At 38.7% G+C, this 15,990-nt stretch overlaps 1 protein-coding gene across 1 annotated transcript; it reads right to left on the reverse strand.

The window, feature by feature from the left end:
- Positions 1-409: 409 nt before the first annotated feature.
- On the reverse strand, positions 410-11,775 carry camk1gb (calcium/calmodulin-dependent protein kinase IGb). Its single transcript, XM_003439043.5, has 13 exons — positions 11,516-11,775; positions 9,548-9,659; positions 6,157-6,282; positions 5,911-5,985; positions 5,676-5,814; positions 4,383-4,506; positions 4,168-4,243; positions 3,855-3,967; positions 3,689-3,767; positions 2,604-2,691; positions 1,888-2,237; positions 1,704-1,800; positions 410-1,387 (listed from the first exon to the last, which is right to left on the reverse strand). The coding sequence occupies exons 1-12, from the start codon at positions 11,637-11,639 to the stop codon at positions 1,743-1,745; spliced, it is 1,464 nt and encodes a 487-aa protein (XP_003439091.2). The 5' UTR covers positions 11,640-11,775; the 3' UTR covers positions 410-1,387; positions 1,704-1,742.
- Positions 11,776-15,990: the final 4,215 nt, after the last annotated feature.

Here is a 15,990-nt window from a genome sequence, read left to right on the forward strand (position 1 = left end):
TTAGAAAGTAAACACGTCTGACCAAAGCCTGTTTAAACTGTACCCTGAGTTTCCTGTTGCCCACCTGGCAAGGATCCAGTGTGGCCTTCTGCTGCTGTAGCCCATCAGCTTCAGGATTCAATGTGGTGCTAAATGTGCTAAAAAGGATCAGTACTTTGTAAAATATGCAGACCAGCTCATCTGGCACAAGCAACCATGCTACGTTCAAAGTAACTTACTGCAAATCACCTTTTTTTTTTCTCATTCTGATGCTTGCTTTGTATTTTAGCGGCTCATCTTGACCATGCATTGAGCTGCCGGCTGAAATGTGATTGGTTAGCTAGTGTATGTACTGGCAATAGCTTAATTTAATTTACAAAGTTTACCATTAATTTGTTTCCCAGGAGTGAAGGTAAAACAACCACAGCAAAACAAATGCAGATCCTTTATTTTTGAGTATACAGAGATCCCAGCATAATACATATATAACATTAATATATGTTAAATCCATCATTACAAAGCCACATACTGAGACAAACAGCAGACTGCCCAAAGTAAACCGCTTACAATAAGTGAATAAAGATGTTTAACAATAGACTTTAGCTGAATGTAAAAGTTCTAGTAGGTTTATGGCATTTAATGAATATACTTGTGGCATTTACACTGTTAATGATAGGTTTGTTTAAATATACATTGTTATATATTTTTTTTATTTCAAACTTGAATTTGATCTGCTCTATTTTATTTTATTTTTTTTAAAAAGAAGCAAATAATTAAAAAAATAAATTAATGAAACAATTAACTTAAAGAAAGTAACAAAAATATGAGACAACTTTACCATATTAAATTACAACAGTATGGCTTATTGGATGCAGTAAGCATGCGGTTTTCTTATTCTATTCTATTGTGCTTACAAATGCAGGCTGGCTATAGAAAGTGCTTTACACATGATCAAGTACAATAATTGTCATTGACGTCATTGTGTGTATTATTTTAAGCATGGAATCATGAACACAAAGTGTTCGGATGAGCTGACTTCTGCCCCATCAAAAACCAGTGGTCAGGAACATCGTCACCATAAACGACACGGATAGTCATGCAAAGCCCGGCTAGAGCTGAGCCCATCTCATCCATCGCTTTCCCTCCTAGATCACACAGTTCTGTTGAATACTGTCAAAACTGTTCTGGTTAAAAATGAGACTCGTGCATCCGAGCATGTGAGTTTCGTTGTGGTTTGTGTACTTTGGTGTGGTTTTTGGGAAGCTTCCTAGGCACTCTCTCCAAAATAAAATGCCCCACACAGACTGTGGATCTCCCACACCGCTTGAATCAACCACTTGTTGTTCTCAGTACCTGGGAGCTGCTGACGCAAACCAGCTGTATGCTGGGTCAAAACAGCAACACTGACCTGTAGAGGGCAGAAACACATTCAGGGTGAGAAATAAGTCCGTATGGAGCTGAGAATTTAAAATAAAATACACTCAGCATGCTCTAGATTGTTTGCTTTAGGCTCCTCAGGTCACAGCCAGGGTGTTACCACACAGACACTCAGGTGTTTTGAGTTATTCTGCCTGATTTTCAGATTTAAATCAAGAATACCAAATACAATAAATAAAGAGTTCATCTATGGAGATGAACTGTAGTTGAAAAATAAAAAAGTATTATATAAATCTGAATATTACATGTATTTGTTCGTTATATCCACATGCTTTAAGTGTACCTACCAGGTAAAATGTTTTTTTTCCATGTAAACTCAGCAGCTTTCACATGATGGCACAAACACCAGTTATGGTCTTGCTATTATTGGTTTTTTTACCGTATCTAAAAGCAAAAGAGAAAAGTTTTAGTCAGCCATAATATAAACTCAAAAGGTCAAAGGTCACAATATGAGATAAAACAGCTACAAACCCATTCAGGTTGGCAGGCTCTGAGTGGTACACATGCTTTCCCTGTTCAGCTATTGTAGGTGCGTGTTGTGTGCTGCACTCGCTCTGACTGGTCTTCAGTGGGTGGCAGTGGCTCTTTAGTTCAACATGGCTTGTGGGCAAGGACATGTGATGTGTCCCCTGCACACTCCCGTTGACCTCTGGCACCTTGGGCTCAACCTTGTCTGGATCAAGATGTTTCCGGTTTTTCGTTGGGGAGGATACGTCGATGACCCTGATGTCTGGGATGCTGGCCTGCCTCAGGACCTGCTCTGAGTGGGCCAGCTGCAGCTTCTTCATGTGGTTGATGGCAACAGCAGCATTGTAGGCTTGCTGTAAAAGCGAATATAAAAAAAGAGGTTGAAAAATAGTCTAGCTTCACTTTAGATGTCCTTATATATGGTGATGTCGAGTAGACATTAAATGAAATGTCTTGTTCATTTATCATTGATTGATAAATTATATATTCATGTTTTAGGATCTTTTCTTCTTTTTTTACCACTGAGCCACCAAGTGCATTAGATTTCCTTGGCAGTGTATGCACTACATCAGCCCTTAGTGCCCTCAATTACTAAACAGTATCTTATTAAAATCTCCCTGGTCAGGAAGGATTTAGGTTGGCACCCGATTAATCTACTATAAACTGCAGGTCCTCAGTAAGCTTACCACACTGAAGCCAAGAAATTAGTGAAGACTAACCTTCCACTTGGACTTGGCAAAGTTCTTTTGAATCTGAACGCTGACGGAATAGTAGATGTCCTGGCTCCGAGCTGTCTTCCCAATAATCCTGGAAAAACGAATGACGGCACAGAAAGCTTAAATTTATTTTAGGTAGAGATTAATTCTGAATGCATTTGTAACTGGTGCTGGGCAGGAAGACTGATGCCTCCTGTGTGCAGTGCCACTAAAATGTTCATTGTAGGAAGTTATTTTATGATTTGAACTATTACACATTAACTGTTACAGCGTAATAATTCAGTGACAGTTGTGAATTTTGCTCAAGTCATGCAAATGTACTGCACTAAATGATTTACTTATATTACAAAAAGGGGGTCATTAATAAAAGATTATATATAATTATTGTTTTGTCATAACTATACTGGTACAATGGTGGGTTTTCATGTCTTGATGCATGCTCAATCATGCAGGTAAGTAAATCCCCAAATGCTGATTATGTTCATCTGGACGTAGCGTTTTCAGTGATGTCTTCAGTCTCAGCTGACTGCAGGTTTGATTGCAGCCATTCCCCAACTCTGTGTAAATGGTACTCATGGCCATTGATCACTGGTCTTTGATCAATGCTCATTAGAATTTGCATATTAATGATCAAGGAACTGACCTCCCAGCCCATTGTTCCTTCAGTGGTGCTAGTTTCAGTCATTATGCAAATGAAACATTTCTCCCACTCAAAACTCTACGTCCAGATGAACAGAATCAACTTTTGGGGTGGGGTTTCATATTAAAAATAATCAGAATCTCAAATAATGATGTTTAAATGCTTTTTTTTTGGCTGCTTTCGGCGTTGGGTCATGTCAGTGAGAGCAGATGTCCCTAATGTGATAGAGGATCTGATAAAAAGAGAGAAAACGCTAAATTGTTTTGTTGAAGATTGTGAATTAACTTATTGTCAGATAAATAAGGATTACAGTAAACTATAAATAATGCCAAAAAGTCCAAAAAAATGTCAACATGGGTGAAGGGAGCATAATAAGTTCTATTTAATGCATGAAAACAGTATTTAGACTAAAACTTTCCATAATACAAGTCAAATGAGTGATAGTCACCATGGATGTCTGAGCGCCAGCTCTGTAGTGTAGCGCATCTTGGGATTCTTCTGCATCATGTTACGAATAAAATCCTTGGCTGCAGCAAAACACAATAGATACATTAGAGCTTAGACAACGCTGAGTAGAAACACAGTCGGTGTGTGCCATCGTTCAGTGTAATCACCGGATTCAGAGATGTCGTCCCAGAATGGTGAGTCAAACTCATACTGTGCCTTCATGATCTTGGAGAAGAGCCGTGTCTCACTTTCTTCATAAAAAGGGGGATAACCGCAAAGTCTGAAAAAAACAAATAAATACAAACATTTAGCATCTGTGAAAAAAATCCCCTACATGGTACATGTGTGGACTCAACGTGCTCCATTTTTCTGTATATAGGTAACTGTGTCATTGCATAAGACACAGCTGGGGCCTTTAATCTGATAGTCTTGTTACTAAGAGAAAAATCTGGAACAGGTGGTGAATAGCTTTGTACTTACAGGATGTAGGTGATGACTCCGATAGACCAGCAGTCAACGGCGTTGCTGTAGGGCTTCTGTGCCAAAACTTCAGGAGCTGGTTAGAGAAAATTTTAAAGCTATATCAGTGATTGCTCAAAAGCATGTGAAGCATCGGTAACATGCAGGATGACCCGCTTCGAGACTCTAACTTAGTCAGTGTGAGATTATTTCTCTAGAATGACATGTTTTCTTACCAACATATCCTGGGGTGCCACAGGCTGTGGACATGATGCCATTGTCTACCATCTTTGACAGGCCGAAATCACTGATCATGATCTTGGAGTTTTCCTCCTGGCTGTAGTACAGGATGTTCTCGGGCTGCACCAGGGAAAAAAGCAGAGACGAGAGCTGTTCACACACTGATGTCCTCAATGAAGAACTTCTCAAATAGTTATTTTACCTGTAGTGGAACAAATTCTTAAATATCTTAAGCAAGAGGGGTAAAAAAATTAAAGCAGTGTTAGGTAGCCAGGTTATTCCATCAATAAGCTGATAGTTATAGATCCAGTAATTCATTAACTTTTACAGTTCTAACTCATAATCTTACCAGATAGTTTCTATGAATGCCAGCACTTCAGTTTCAAGCACCACTATGAAAACCCTTAAAGTTCACTTTTGACCAACATATGTCTTTTAACCTGCACATAAAAAGTCTCCAGGAGGGCCCTCTTTCACCTGCATAATACTGTCAAAATGAAGAACATTTTCTCAGTGTCTCAGAGTGACACTGAGAAACTAATCAGGCCATTTATTATTTCTAGGCGGGACTATTGTAAATTCTTGTTACCTAACGGCTCCAGCAGTCTCCAGCTGAGCCACACAATGGAGTTAGTAGCAAAAATGATTCTCTTCATTTGCCCATATTAGATTCTCTTCATTGGCTCCCTGTGAAGCACTGAATTGGTTTTGCTCCAACATGTCTTCAAGTCCTCATAGTAGCATATTGTCCCACTTTAGAACTGCTGTCAGAGAGCAGGTTTAATTGTGGTTCCTCCAGTTTAGAAAGTACAATGTCAGGTAGAGCCTTCAGAAATCCTCTCTCCTGCGGCTATAGACTCAGGCTGCTGGAGGATTTCCCATGATGTAAGGAGAATGTCTCCGCCACATGTATATCATTCATTTAGATCCTGCTATTGCACGTTATTGTTTCTTTCCTCGGAGTGTATATCTCTGTCTTTAAAGCTGAATGTTCCTGATGTTAAAAGTCCCATCAGCCAGCCAAACACCATTTCATTTTTCATCTCTCTATGGACATCTTTTCCCTTTTCTCTGTCACCTTATCCCAACCAATTTCCCCCTGAGGTCTCAAAGCGCTTGATCAAGAGGAAAATTGTTGGGCTTTTCTTTATAATACTGTATGTTGTGTCTCTTACTATCTAATGTACCCTCGGGTTTAAAGAGTACGGATGATACAAATGAATCAAATGTGATGTAAAGGAGAAAAACCACATATTTCACTGGTGTTTGGGATATTATCAGAGTCATACCTTCAGGTCCCGATGCACTATTCCGTTTTGGTGCAGATAGCTGACGGCCTGCAGCACCTGCTGAATCACTCTGCTGGCATCCTTCTCTGAGTACACCCCCCGATCCAGGATACGGTCAAATAGCTCACCGCCTGAAACCCTGGTACAGAGCCACCACCAGCATTAAAACTATATCCTCATTTTCCTTTTATCGTGATAATTTGATAATATTGGACACAAAATCTGGAATACTCACAGCTGCATGACAAGATAGTAATGCGTTCGACTTTCATAGAAATCCTCCAACCCCACAACGTTCTCATGTTTAATTCTGTTTGAAAAAGTAACATGATGCTTTCATTATGACATTGCTTTTATACCTATCACAAAGTTCCACATACTTTCAACCCAAACAACATCCAAAAAAACCCCACATCAGTGGCAATCCTCCTCCTGTGCTCACTTCTGAGAGATGACAGCTGGAGGCTCACATGTGAATTACCTTCGCAGCACAGCGATCTCATTCTCCAGATTCAGATCCCTCTTCTGTTTCTTTTTCACACACTTCATGGCAAATGTTTTTCCCGTCTTCTTCTCCTTCACCATGTAAACCTCTGAGAACGCCCCACTGTTCATTAACACATAAACACATATTGAAAATAGGTTACTGATGATGCCTTCACTGATTGCTTTGAAACAACACACAAAGTCTCCCCTGGTAAGGGGAAATGAGCCTTCTCGCTTATTGCAAGAGGGCCGTTGTTAATAGAATATGGGCACATTAACAACACAGAACATTGGACTCCTGTGTGTCTACTTTTATATTGCTCTCGTGCAACTGGGAGAAGCTATTGCTTCATTCAGTTTCTCAGTTTGTGCATACATTAAATGTTATTGGTTTTCAGCCAACTTTTATTTGAAGGGCTCGTGTTTTAAACACATTATTTTTTAATTAATGACACATCCCATTTTTATTTTCTTTATGATTTAAAGTATAATAACGCAAGTCCCATTTCCTGAATGAGGAAGTGCTGCAGGCTTAGTAGGACATTGGGAAATAGGCTGTTTTCTTCCTGCAGAGTTAGGAGATGAGACTGGAACATTCATTTCCATAATTTTGTTTGTTTTTCTTTTTAAGAACATAAACGTCAGACAAAGATGTCCTCTCTCACATTACTTCACACAGATGTGTTCTCAGTACTGGAACATTCTGCTTGGTTTAGGTGACTAAGCTCCCCGGATAGAGTCTGCAAACACCTACTCTCTAGCTGTGTATTCACCAGGTAGTTACCTGTGCTATTCTCAGAAGTACAATCGGATATACTGATTCATACTGATTATACTGGCTCATATTGACTCATACTCACTTACTGTACTATGAGGTTGAATGTTTATTTCCAGTTTGACATGATACATCTACATACATGCATTCTCACGAGCATCTCTGGTGGGCAACGTCAAGTTGAAGGCTGTTGTAAACGTGAGCAAATGGTTTATGTTGAATAAATGATAAAGAGCTGGTTAGCTTTGCTTAGTTTGGAAACTGAGATAAGCAGCTGAATTTACAGAGAGTGTGAATAGTGTGGAGCCTTCCATAAACCATATGTATTTTTGTATAGATAAATACTAAAGCTATAAAAGCCAAGCTAAGCTAACTGCGCATACAGGTTTAACTCTAATTTACTGTATAAACAAGATAATCAAAAAAACATTTAGTCCATTTAAAATTTTGTTAGATAATTGCATTTAATGACTTTAAAGGCTTCTGTTGTGTAACCGTCATTAATGACTTAGTTTTTTTTCTCCCTGTCGTATTGCATCATTTAGGAAACTTCCTGATACTGACTTCTTAGAGACCATCTAATTTAAAATCAACTCAGGGCAGAAATAGCAATATCAAAGGGTTTAATTAAGCTCTTGTAAGGACCTCTGTGACTTAACAATTCACATGTCGGGGGCTTATTATTGTGCGCTGTGCTCCTGTGTCCATGCTATCTTCAGCGTTGTCTGGGAATAGTTGTTCTACTGGGTGGATTAGGTGCTTTATCCCTGACGCTAAGGAAACGGTGGCAGACTCCAGGCACAGAAGGTCAGCAGTGGACCATGTGTAGGTCAGGTCACAGGCAGGTGTCAAGGGCTATCGGCAGACCACCTTTCCCACGTTCATATAAACTCTAATTCCAGCTCAGGTTGGCAGTCAGGAACAAGCTGTCCCTTTACCATTATAGCACCACTTTACATCCAGTCCCTGAATTGCTTTAATTTTTGTTTCAAGGACCTACTTGAAAAAATACTTTGACTTTCAAGAAAAATTGCTGGTCAAGACCTGAAAATGAAAGCTAGGCAACAACCATGATCAAAAAGATTAGGAGCAATCAGAAATTGCAAGAAATCACTCGATTGTGTGAATCTGAGTGCTTAAAATTCAGTACAGACTAAAATCGCACTGCTTTTCAATGCACTCTGGTGGTTCTTCTTAACCCCGAATAAACTCAGTCCCTATTTCCAGGAAACCATTAGGATGCTGTTTACACAATGTCTGATGAGGCCCAGTGGGAAAGACTACATAATCTCCAGTCCCTTCTGGAGTCTCTTGCTTTTATTGTGACAGAACACAAAAAATCGAGACTGTTCACCCGGGAATGGGCATCATTCAGAGAGTTCACCGAAAGCAAACTTACTGGGTGGCTCAGACAGCAGTAATCCAATCTGTCTTCTCTTCTAGGGGAGGTGCTACAGAAATAACCGCATTACAAGTAATTTTAAAATTTGTTTTCCCACTTTTATGTGAAACTCTTGGTTGTTCAAATTGTTTGGGGGAATAAAAGTAATTGGTGTAGACCAACAGAACCGAACTGAACCAAATTAGATAATGCTCTTTGCTCAGGAGGGCCTTGCCTCCTTCACAGTCCAATCATTGATGATGTGTTAGATAAAACCTCTTGGCAGCCTCTTCAGCCCTCAGCACAGTAAGCTCTATTTTCTCACTCTGGCAGCACTCTAGCTTACATCATGATTTAATGTTAGTCTCTTATCAGTAGTTCTCCAGTCTATTGCAAAATACTCAACACTGCGACTGGTTTTTATCACCATCATGACAAAAATTAGGTGAGCGAGTGTCGACTGAATGTGCACGGTACAAAGTTAGATGTTAGAAAGCAATAACATTTGGTGGATTCCTATTTAGTTTTTAGTTTTTAATTGCAAATGAGCCAGCGCCTCTGGGAAGCATTTCTCATTCATTCCAGCTCTGTTTTTCCCTTCATAGAAAATTAAATTGTCCTAACTTTGATAAATACTGCTGCATTTTTTAATTTAAAGTCACGTTATCACATTATCACAGTTTTCCTGTGCAAGCCTCCATCATATCTTGGCAATCAGTCATGAAAACTTTGAGAACCTCAATAACAAATCTACTGTCTTATTATTTGTGACAGATTTATAAACAGATATTGACATTTTCCTCTGTTTTGTTTGTATATAAAACTAAAAAGCAACGATTTGCAAATTTTAAAAATTACAAAAAAAATTGTGAATGAACTGCTGCACTGATGCCAAAGCCTGGATCCCTCTGGAAAATCAGCCTAATTGTCTAACAGCTAGAGCGTCTTGCTGCCAATACTTAAGTACAGTAAGCCTTATCATGTTAATCCAATCAAATCAGTAATCTGTCCTCTAATTCAAACAGCATGCTGATGGCTATTATCATGCCAGCCACTGCAGTTCATATCAGTATCACTAAAATAAACCATCTAATGGTGCAAAGCATTCGCCAAGGAAGAAGCTCAACGTATATGCAAAAAACTGTTCAGTTCCTTGAACATTTAACATAAACTAAACATAAACATAAACTTTAATCAAAGTCATCTTACAGTGAGTTAAATGATACTTACGATCCCAACTCTTCCATGAAGTCAAAAACCTCTTGGATGTTTTCAGTGTTCTTCTTCCACACATAGTCGGCCTCTTGACGACCCATGTCTGCAGGCGCTTTGCCAGGGAATTCTTTTTGGTTTTAAGGAAAAACGAAAGACAGAAGAATAGATGTCACTCAAAGGCAAAAGCTCCAAACTCCCCCTATTTCCTTAGTTTATTTGCATGCAAATGCAACAAACAAAAACCATGCAGGCTCAGTGTTCAGGCTTCCTCATCATTGTAATCGTAAACAAAAAAGTCCTCTGGGATTATTGAAAAGTCCTAACAAAGCAGCTATGAAGGTTGACACGTCTGCTGAGCTGCTCAGACTGTCTACAGGTGGGTGCAGCCGGTGAGACTGCTTTTGTCAGCCGGTCTCTGTCTGGCTGACAAAAGGTTAGCGCACTAATCCGTGCTGTAACTAGCACACAGGGAGGTGTAAAGCTATGCCGGGCTTGGCCCACATCAGCACCACATGATGCTGTATCATAAAGCTGTGTATCAACAAGGCTGATACATAATCTAAAAGCAAATTTGAATGAAATGTGAGACTAGTAAGTCACTTTTGTTTCCTGACATTAAAAAAAATCATTTGAAAAATAAAATAACCTTTATAATTGTTGTAAATGAAACTTAAAAAAAGTAAGAAAATACCTTGCAGCTGAGGAATATATTCAATATAATGAGAAAAATACTTATTTTCTCAAATGATGAGGATCTAAAACAAGAATGACTTGTTGAGTAGAACTCAATGTACTGAGGAGGATTAGGAACACTTTAAAAGGACAACTCAGTCTGATTTCCTGCCCCCTTTTCTCTTATATAATGGATTAACTCCTGATCTGTATACCTGACCCCATCGCAGGTAAAAATACTTCGAACAGCCTAGAACAAATGATTTTAAATGTGACAATACATTTTAATTACTAAAGTGTACTATTACTAAAGTGGTATCTGCTGACAGTGGTATTAAAACATAAAATATATGAATAAAAAACAGTGTGAACTAATCAATTCAGATTTCAGTTCAGTGTATATCCAAATTTACCAAAACCTACAGTTCCGAAATATATTTATTCTAATAATCCAGTCTCTAGATTTTGATACATACATATATAGACAGTGATGAGCACTGAGGATCTGATATGAAAGGGGTTTCCTGTTGTTTACTCCTCCCCTGCAGTACTTCTTTTCATCCTGAGCGTGTGTTGATGTTTTAACAGCACAGATCATAACGTAAAACTCAGCAGAAACCACAGTCAGCCACGCAAAACCTAATTTGCAAAGTCAAAACCTGCATCAGTGATTTACATTTTAATACATCCGGTTCCCTTTACGAAAACTTTCACCTTATCTTTGTCATATATTCATCAACTTCACGCTTAAAGCCCAGCCACACGTTTCTGCCCTCATGCAAAAAAAGGAGGAAAAAAAGGAACATCCACGTTATCTCACGCATAGGCACACCGATAAATGACGTGACTAACAGCACGGAGACAGGCTGCTCTGTCCGTAAATGACAGCAGATATGTCCCGTGCGGTGCCTCGCGATACAGCATCGTGCATCATACCAACAGCTGAACCAAGTTCGCTGCGGCATCCGTGGAAAGATCACTCTGCGGCAAACAGGCGAATGATCAGATATTCAGATCAAGCTTGAAGCACACATCTGCCACGCCTGAGCAGAAACACTTCTGAATATACACACATAAATTTACTCAAGACTCGTCTATTCAAGATGTTAATGCAGGACGTTTAAAAACTACCCAATTTACGCGCAGAATACAAATTACACATCACTGGCCCTCTGCCTCATTCTAGGCCGGAAAAAAAATCTCCAAACTGCAGCTCTTTAGATTTAATTACTGTAGTGGGAGACATCTGAAGACGTATAGTTAATTTGATAAAGAAGAGGTTCATTCATCAGCACGCTGACTGAGACTTACCTAGATACTTTGCGCGGTTGGAGCTCTGCTCTGACTCTCCTGCCAAAAGCTCACCGAGGTCTGGGGAGATTACTTTATCTGGGACCTTACAAGTACATGTTGTTAAGTCGGAGATTACATCCATGAAGATAGCGGATGGGAGGGGCGGAGAGTCTCACAGGTGCTCATTGAGACTTATGCCACAGTTGAGGCTGATGCAGTCGCTGCTGCCGCCGCTGCATCACATCTTTCCACACAGTTTCAGGTTTTATAGAAAACAGCGCTTCCTGCGTAGAAACGGGCTCCTATTGTAAAACAGCACGATTCATGTAAAACAGCCCACGCCGTGCTCACGACAAGCAAGTAGGCTGTATTTTAAAATACATGACGACTAGTTTTGATGATGCTCAATATAAAATAACTTAATAAAAAATATGACAATTTATAAAAGCTTTATACACAGGTTATGGTTGTTATGCAGAGTCTTTTTAATGTTGTGTTTAAATGCTGAATGAAAGTGGATTTTCTGCAGCTCTGTGACACCAATGAAGAGGAAAGACTTCAGTAACAAACTGAAGATTGGTATTGGTTAACAATTTAATTAATTAGCAATATTAAATTCAATTTAATGAAGTTACTGCCAGTGTAATAAATAATATCCCGGTATTTTTATAATGTATGAATGACCTGTCAAAATTAAAGTTTTGTCTTTAAAATTAGATAGTAATTCAGTTGGATGTAGTGCAAATATTTCCAAACATTATGTCTACCTGTAAAATATTAATGATTAATTAAAGTGGACCTATTGTGCTCCATCTTCATATTTTCATTCTTGGACTCTAGAGCAGGTTTGCATGATGAAAATACCCCTCATTTATCTGACATCTGTCTGAAACAAGGCTGTTTATCACCATGCCAACCGAAAATTCAGGTTAAAGAAGAAGCCATACGTGAACCTGCTCCAGACTGAGGCAACGTGGAAAACAGTTCTGTGCTCAGACAAATCAAAATTTGAAACTTTTACAGTAACACCTGGACAGTGCATCCTCTGGACTGAAGAGGAGAGGGACCATTTGGGTTTTTGATCAGTGCTCAGTTCAAAAGTCTGCACCTCTGATGACATAGGGGGTGCATTAGTAGAACTGGCAACTTGCATATATGAAAAGGCACCAATAATGCTGAAAGGAATGCAGAGATTTTAGAGTAACATATCCTCCCATCCTTACAATGTCTCTTATAAGCGAGGCCTTGCATACTTTAGCAAGACGATCCTAAAAAGCATACTACATCTATTACAACAGCATGGCTTCGAAGCTGAAGAATCCAGGTGCTGATCTGGGCTGTCTGCAGTCCAGATCTTTCACCGAATTGAAAGCATTTGGAACATTATGAAATGGAAAATATAACAAAGCAGATCCAGGATTGATAAACAGCTAGAATGTGTCGGACACGAATGGAGCAAATGTCCTCTCCCAGGAGTCCAGCCAGTAGACGTCTCCTCAGTTCACAGACTGTTGTGAAAAGAAAGAGGCGATGCTAGAGAGTGGTAAATTAGTTTTTTCCAAACTTTTTGGAGCTCTGTTGCTACCATCTTATCCAAAATGATTGTATGTTTTTGGAACAGTGCATTTTCTCACTTTATACATTCAATATGTTTTCTATTTTCTATTGTAAATATAATATGGGTTTATGAGGTTGTCAAATCATTGCATTCTCATTTACAATGTAAAATGTGTCCCAGTTTTTTTGAAGGTTGAAGATATTTTACACCTGGCTACCAACTGCTTGAAACTACAGTGCACCATCAGGCCGTGACAGTGTTGCATTATAATCTGTAGCCTGGGGTGGCACCCTTTAACAGGCTTATGCATTAATCTGCATTAGGTGCTCATGTAACCCTTCACAGAAGGAACCATACAAAATGCAATGACAACAGACAGGTCACGCTAATAATACTGCAGGCCTCCGCTGCTCATGTATTCACTCCACACTTCAAAGTGTTTGTGAAATGCAAAAGGTAAATTATTCTCAAACATTTAGAATTAGCCTAACTAAGCTAAAGGCTTCCTAGCAGACAGAACAAACCAGTTCAGCTTTAATAACCTTTAAATTCTATGAGTCCTTTCTGATAAATAAAGAAATGCAGACATAACCTAAAGATAAATCCTGCAGGCATTTTATCTGCCATCCAAATCTGCAATATTAACCTGCCAGGAGAAAATTAATCGATTTGACTACCTGCGCATTTGCAATGTGCTGCAGATAGATAGAAACTATCAAAATTGGCCTTGTTGTCATGGATACCAGTTCAAAATGATGCCATGGTCACATTCCATTTCAGATTTTTTTTTTTTTTTAGAATGACAAATAGTTGAAGTCTTCTTTAATCAGGAGAGAAGGCACATAGGTCAGCAGTAAAAAGGTCCTTTCATGATGAAAGTGTCACGTTTGATGACAGAGAGGTCCACAAAATTAGCACAGTTGCTAGGCTAGAGTTATTGCACTAAGAAGGTGAGCTACACAGAAAAATAGTTTTAATTGCCAAGCAGTTTTCAGTACAGCCAAAGATTTATTTGTTTGTTAAGTGGACCTATTGTGTTCATTTTCAGCTCAATATTTTTTATTCTTGGACTTGTATTCGTGTAGCTTTGGACAATTCACATGTGAAAATAATCCTTATTATCTAATACTGGGCTTTGGTGCCATCCCGCAGTTAATCCTCTGTTTGAAACAAACTGTTTTCGCTGCTCTCCCCTAGAGGCCACCCTTCCTTTAAGCCAGCTCAAACAAAAGATTTGAGCAGCAGGTGGGTGGAACTCTGTGCCAGAAATCTCTGTAGTAGGGATATCCTGTCTCGTTGATATCCTACAGATCCAAAAGAACAAAGAAAGTAGAAAAACATGTTAAGAATAAGTTGAAGGACGATGTTCTGACTCACTATGGCAGTGTTTAATATGAGGAGCAGTTATAAATAAAAATTAGGCTCATATTAAGTTTACTTCAGCACATCTCCTGTATAACAGGTCGCTCAGTGTCCACCTTAATCAGTGTGTACAGAGCTTTAAATATTTGCAAATATACATGTTTGCTTTTATTTAAGTCTCAAATAAGTCAAGTCTTAAGAATAGGCAACACATGTGAATGTGAATATGCTGACTCACTGCTGCTTCCTGTGTAGAGTCTGCATATTCTTCCTGTGCCTGACAAGTTCCTTCCGACTGGTCGTGAATAGTTGTTTCTTCCTCTGTGTTTGCACTATAATTAACTAATAATCTCCCCAGGGTGTACCCCACTGCCTAAAATCAGCTGGAATAGGCTCCACTCTCTCTGGGATCCTACTGCACAAATTATTAAAAGCGATATATCATGATATGGTAAATTATTATGCAAATCAATTGGAACATTGCTAATGGATACATTATAGAGAGAGAAAGGCCAGGAAACTTAACAAGTGGATTCATTGCATTAACCCTTTCACTCATAGTGGTCACCACAGTGGACAGCTATTCAAAGGCTGTTTTCTTGTATTTGTGCCAGTGTTGATGGTATGCTTGCACATAAACCACTACATTGGACACTGATGTGTCACTCCATACCAAATTCATAAGTCAAAATGTATGTTGTCCACCTAAGTGGACATGTAAAAAACTCTTTGAAAAGTCCATGTTTAAAAAAGTGAATTTCAAAAATCTTTTTGTCATGCCTAAAGATGAATAAAAATACTTAAGAAAAAAATCCTATTGAGGTTGTCATAATTCATGCATGAAAGGGTTACAGGAAAAATCAAATATTCTGATAATAATTGCAGAAAGCTATGCTCATCCATTTGTTCTTTGCCTATTTCCATAAATGTGCATTTTCAAGGTTAGGTGTCAGGTGTATTTTGGATTTCTTGCATTGTTTTCTGTTACTCAGTTCCCCCACCAAAGTTCTTCTTCAGGTGAGATAGACCCCTAAGATAGATCTTTGAAGGGCGTTTTAAAGCGTTATCTAAACATCATCTAATTTAAGTGAATTGTAATGGTTACTGGGATATACAGACTGCAGGAATGTACATCTTCTGTAAAACCATCTTCAAATAAGAAAAAAAGAAGAAAGAAGCACTAATTTGATTAAAATGTTCCCAGCTTATTGATTCAGATATCCAGAAATAATATAGAGAATACACTAAAAGTATGGTGCTAGATCTTGAGTATGTACTGTTATGTGTCTGGTAAATGTCAAATAAATTAATAAATTAATACATCTTCATAAAATACTTTTAATTGTGATACTTTTCAGTAGCTTTTCAAATCCCAACACATTACGCTGCAGTACTTGTTGACAAAGATTGATAAAACAGCGACTCGTGTCGCCTTACATCATTCAGTGTGAACTTTTTAATCCCTGCCACGGGGATTATCCAAGACTATGTCATTAAAGGGATGTAAAACAAAGCTCCCCATTCTCTTCACAGGTGCAACAAAGTACCTTACACCACCTCAGGCGCTTAAGAT

The sequence above is a fragment of the Oreochromis niloticus genome, linkage group LG20, assembly GCF_001858045.2.
Source record: "Oreochromis niloticus isolate F11D_XX linkage group LG20, O_niloticus_UMD_NMBU, whole genome shotgun sequence".
Lineage (NCBI taxonomy): Eukaryota > Metazoa > Chordata > Actinopteri > Cichliformes > Cichlidae > Oreochromis > Oreochromis niloticus.

What these genes read in the sequence shown, in the direction of transcription:
- camk1gb (XM_003439043.5), bottom strand. Translation starts at nt 11,639, where the DNA reads ATGGATGTAATCTCCGACTTAACAACATGTACTTGTAAGGTCCCAGAT. An exon ending in TGGCACCCCAGGATATGTTG is followed by an intron (nt 4,244 to 4,382) that starts GTAAGAAAACAT and finishes TTCTCTAACCAG; the next exon opens with CTCCTGAAGTTTTGGCACAG. An exon ending in CTGGCGCTCAGACATCCATG is followed by an intron (nt 2,692 to 3,688) that starts GTGACTATCACT and finishes TCGTTTTTCCAG; the next exon opens with GATTATTGGGAAGACAGCTC.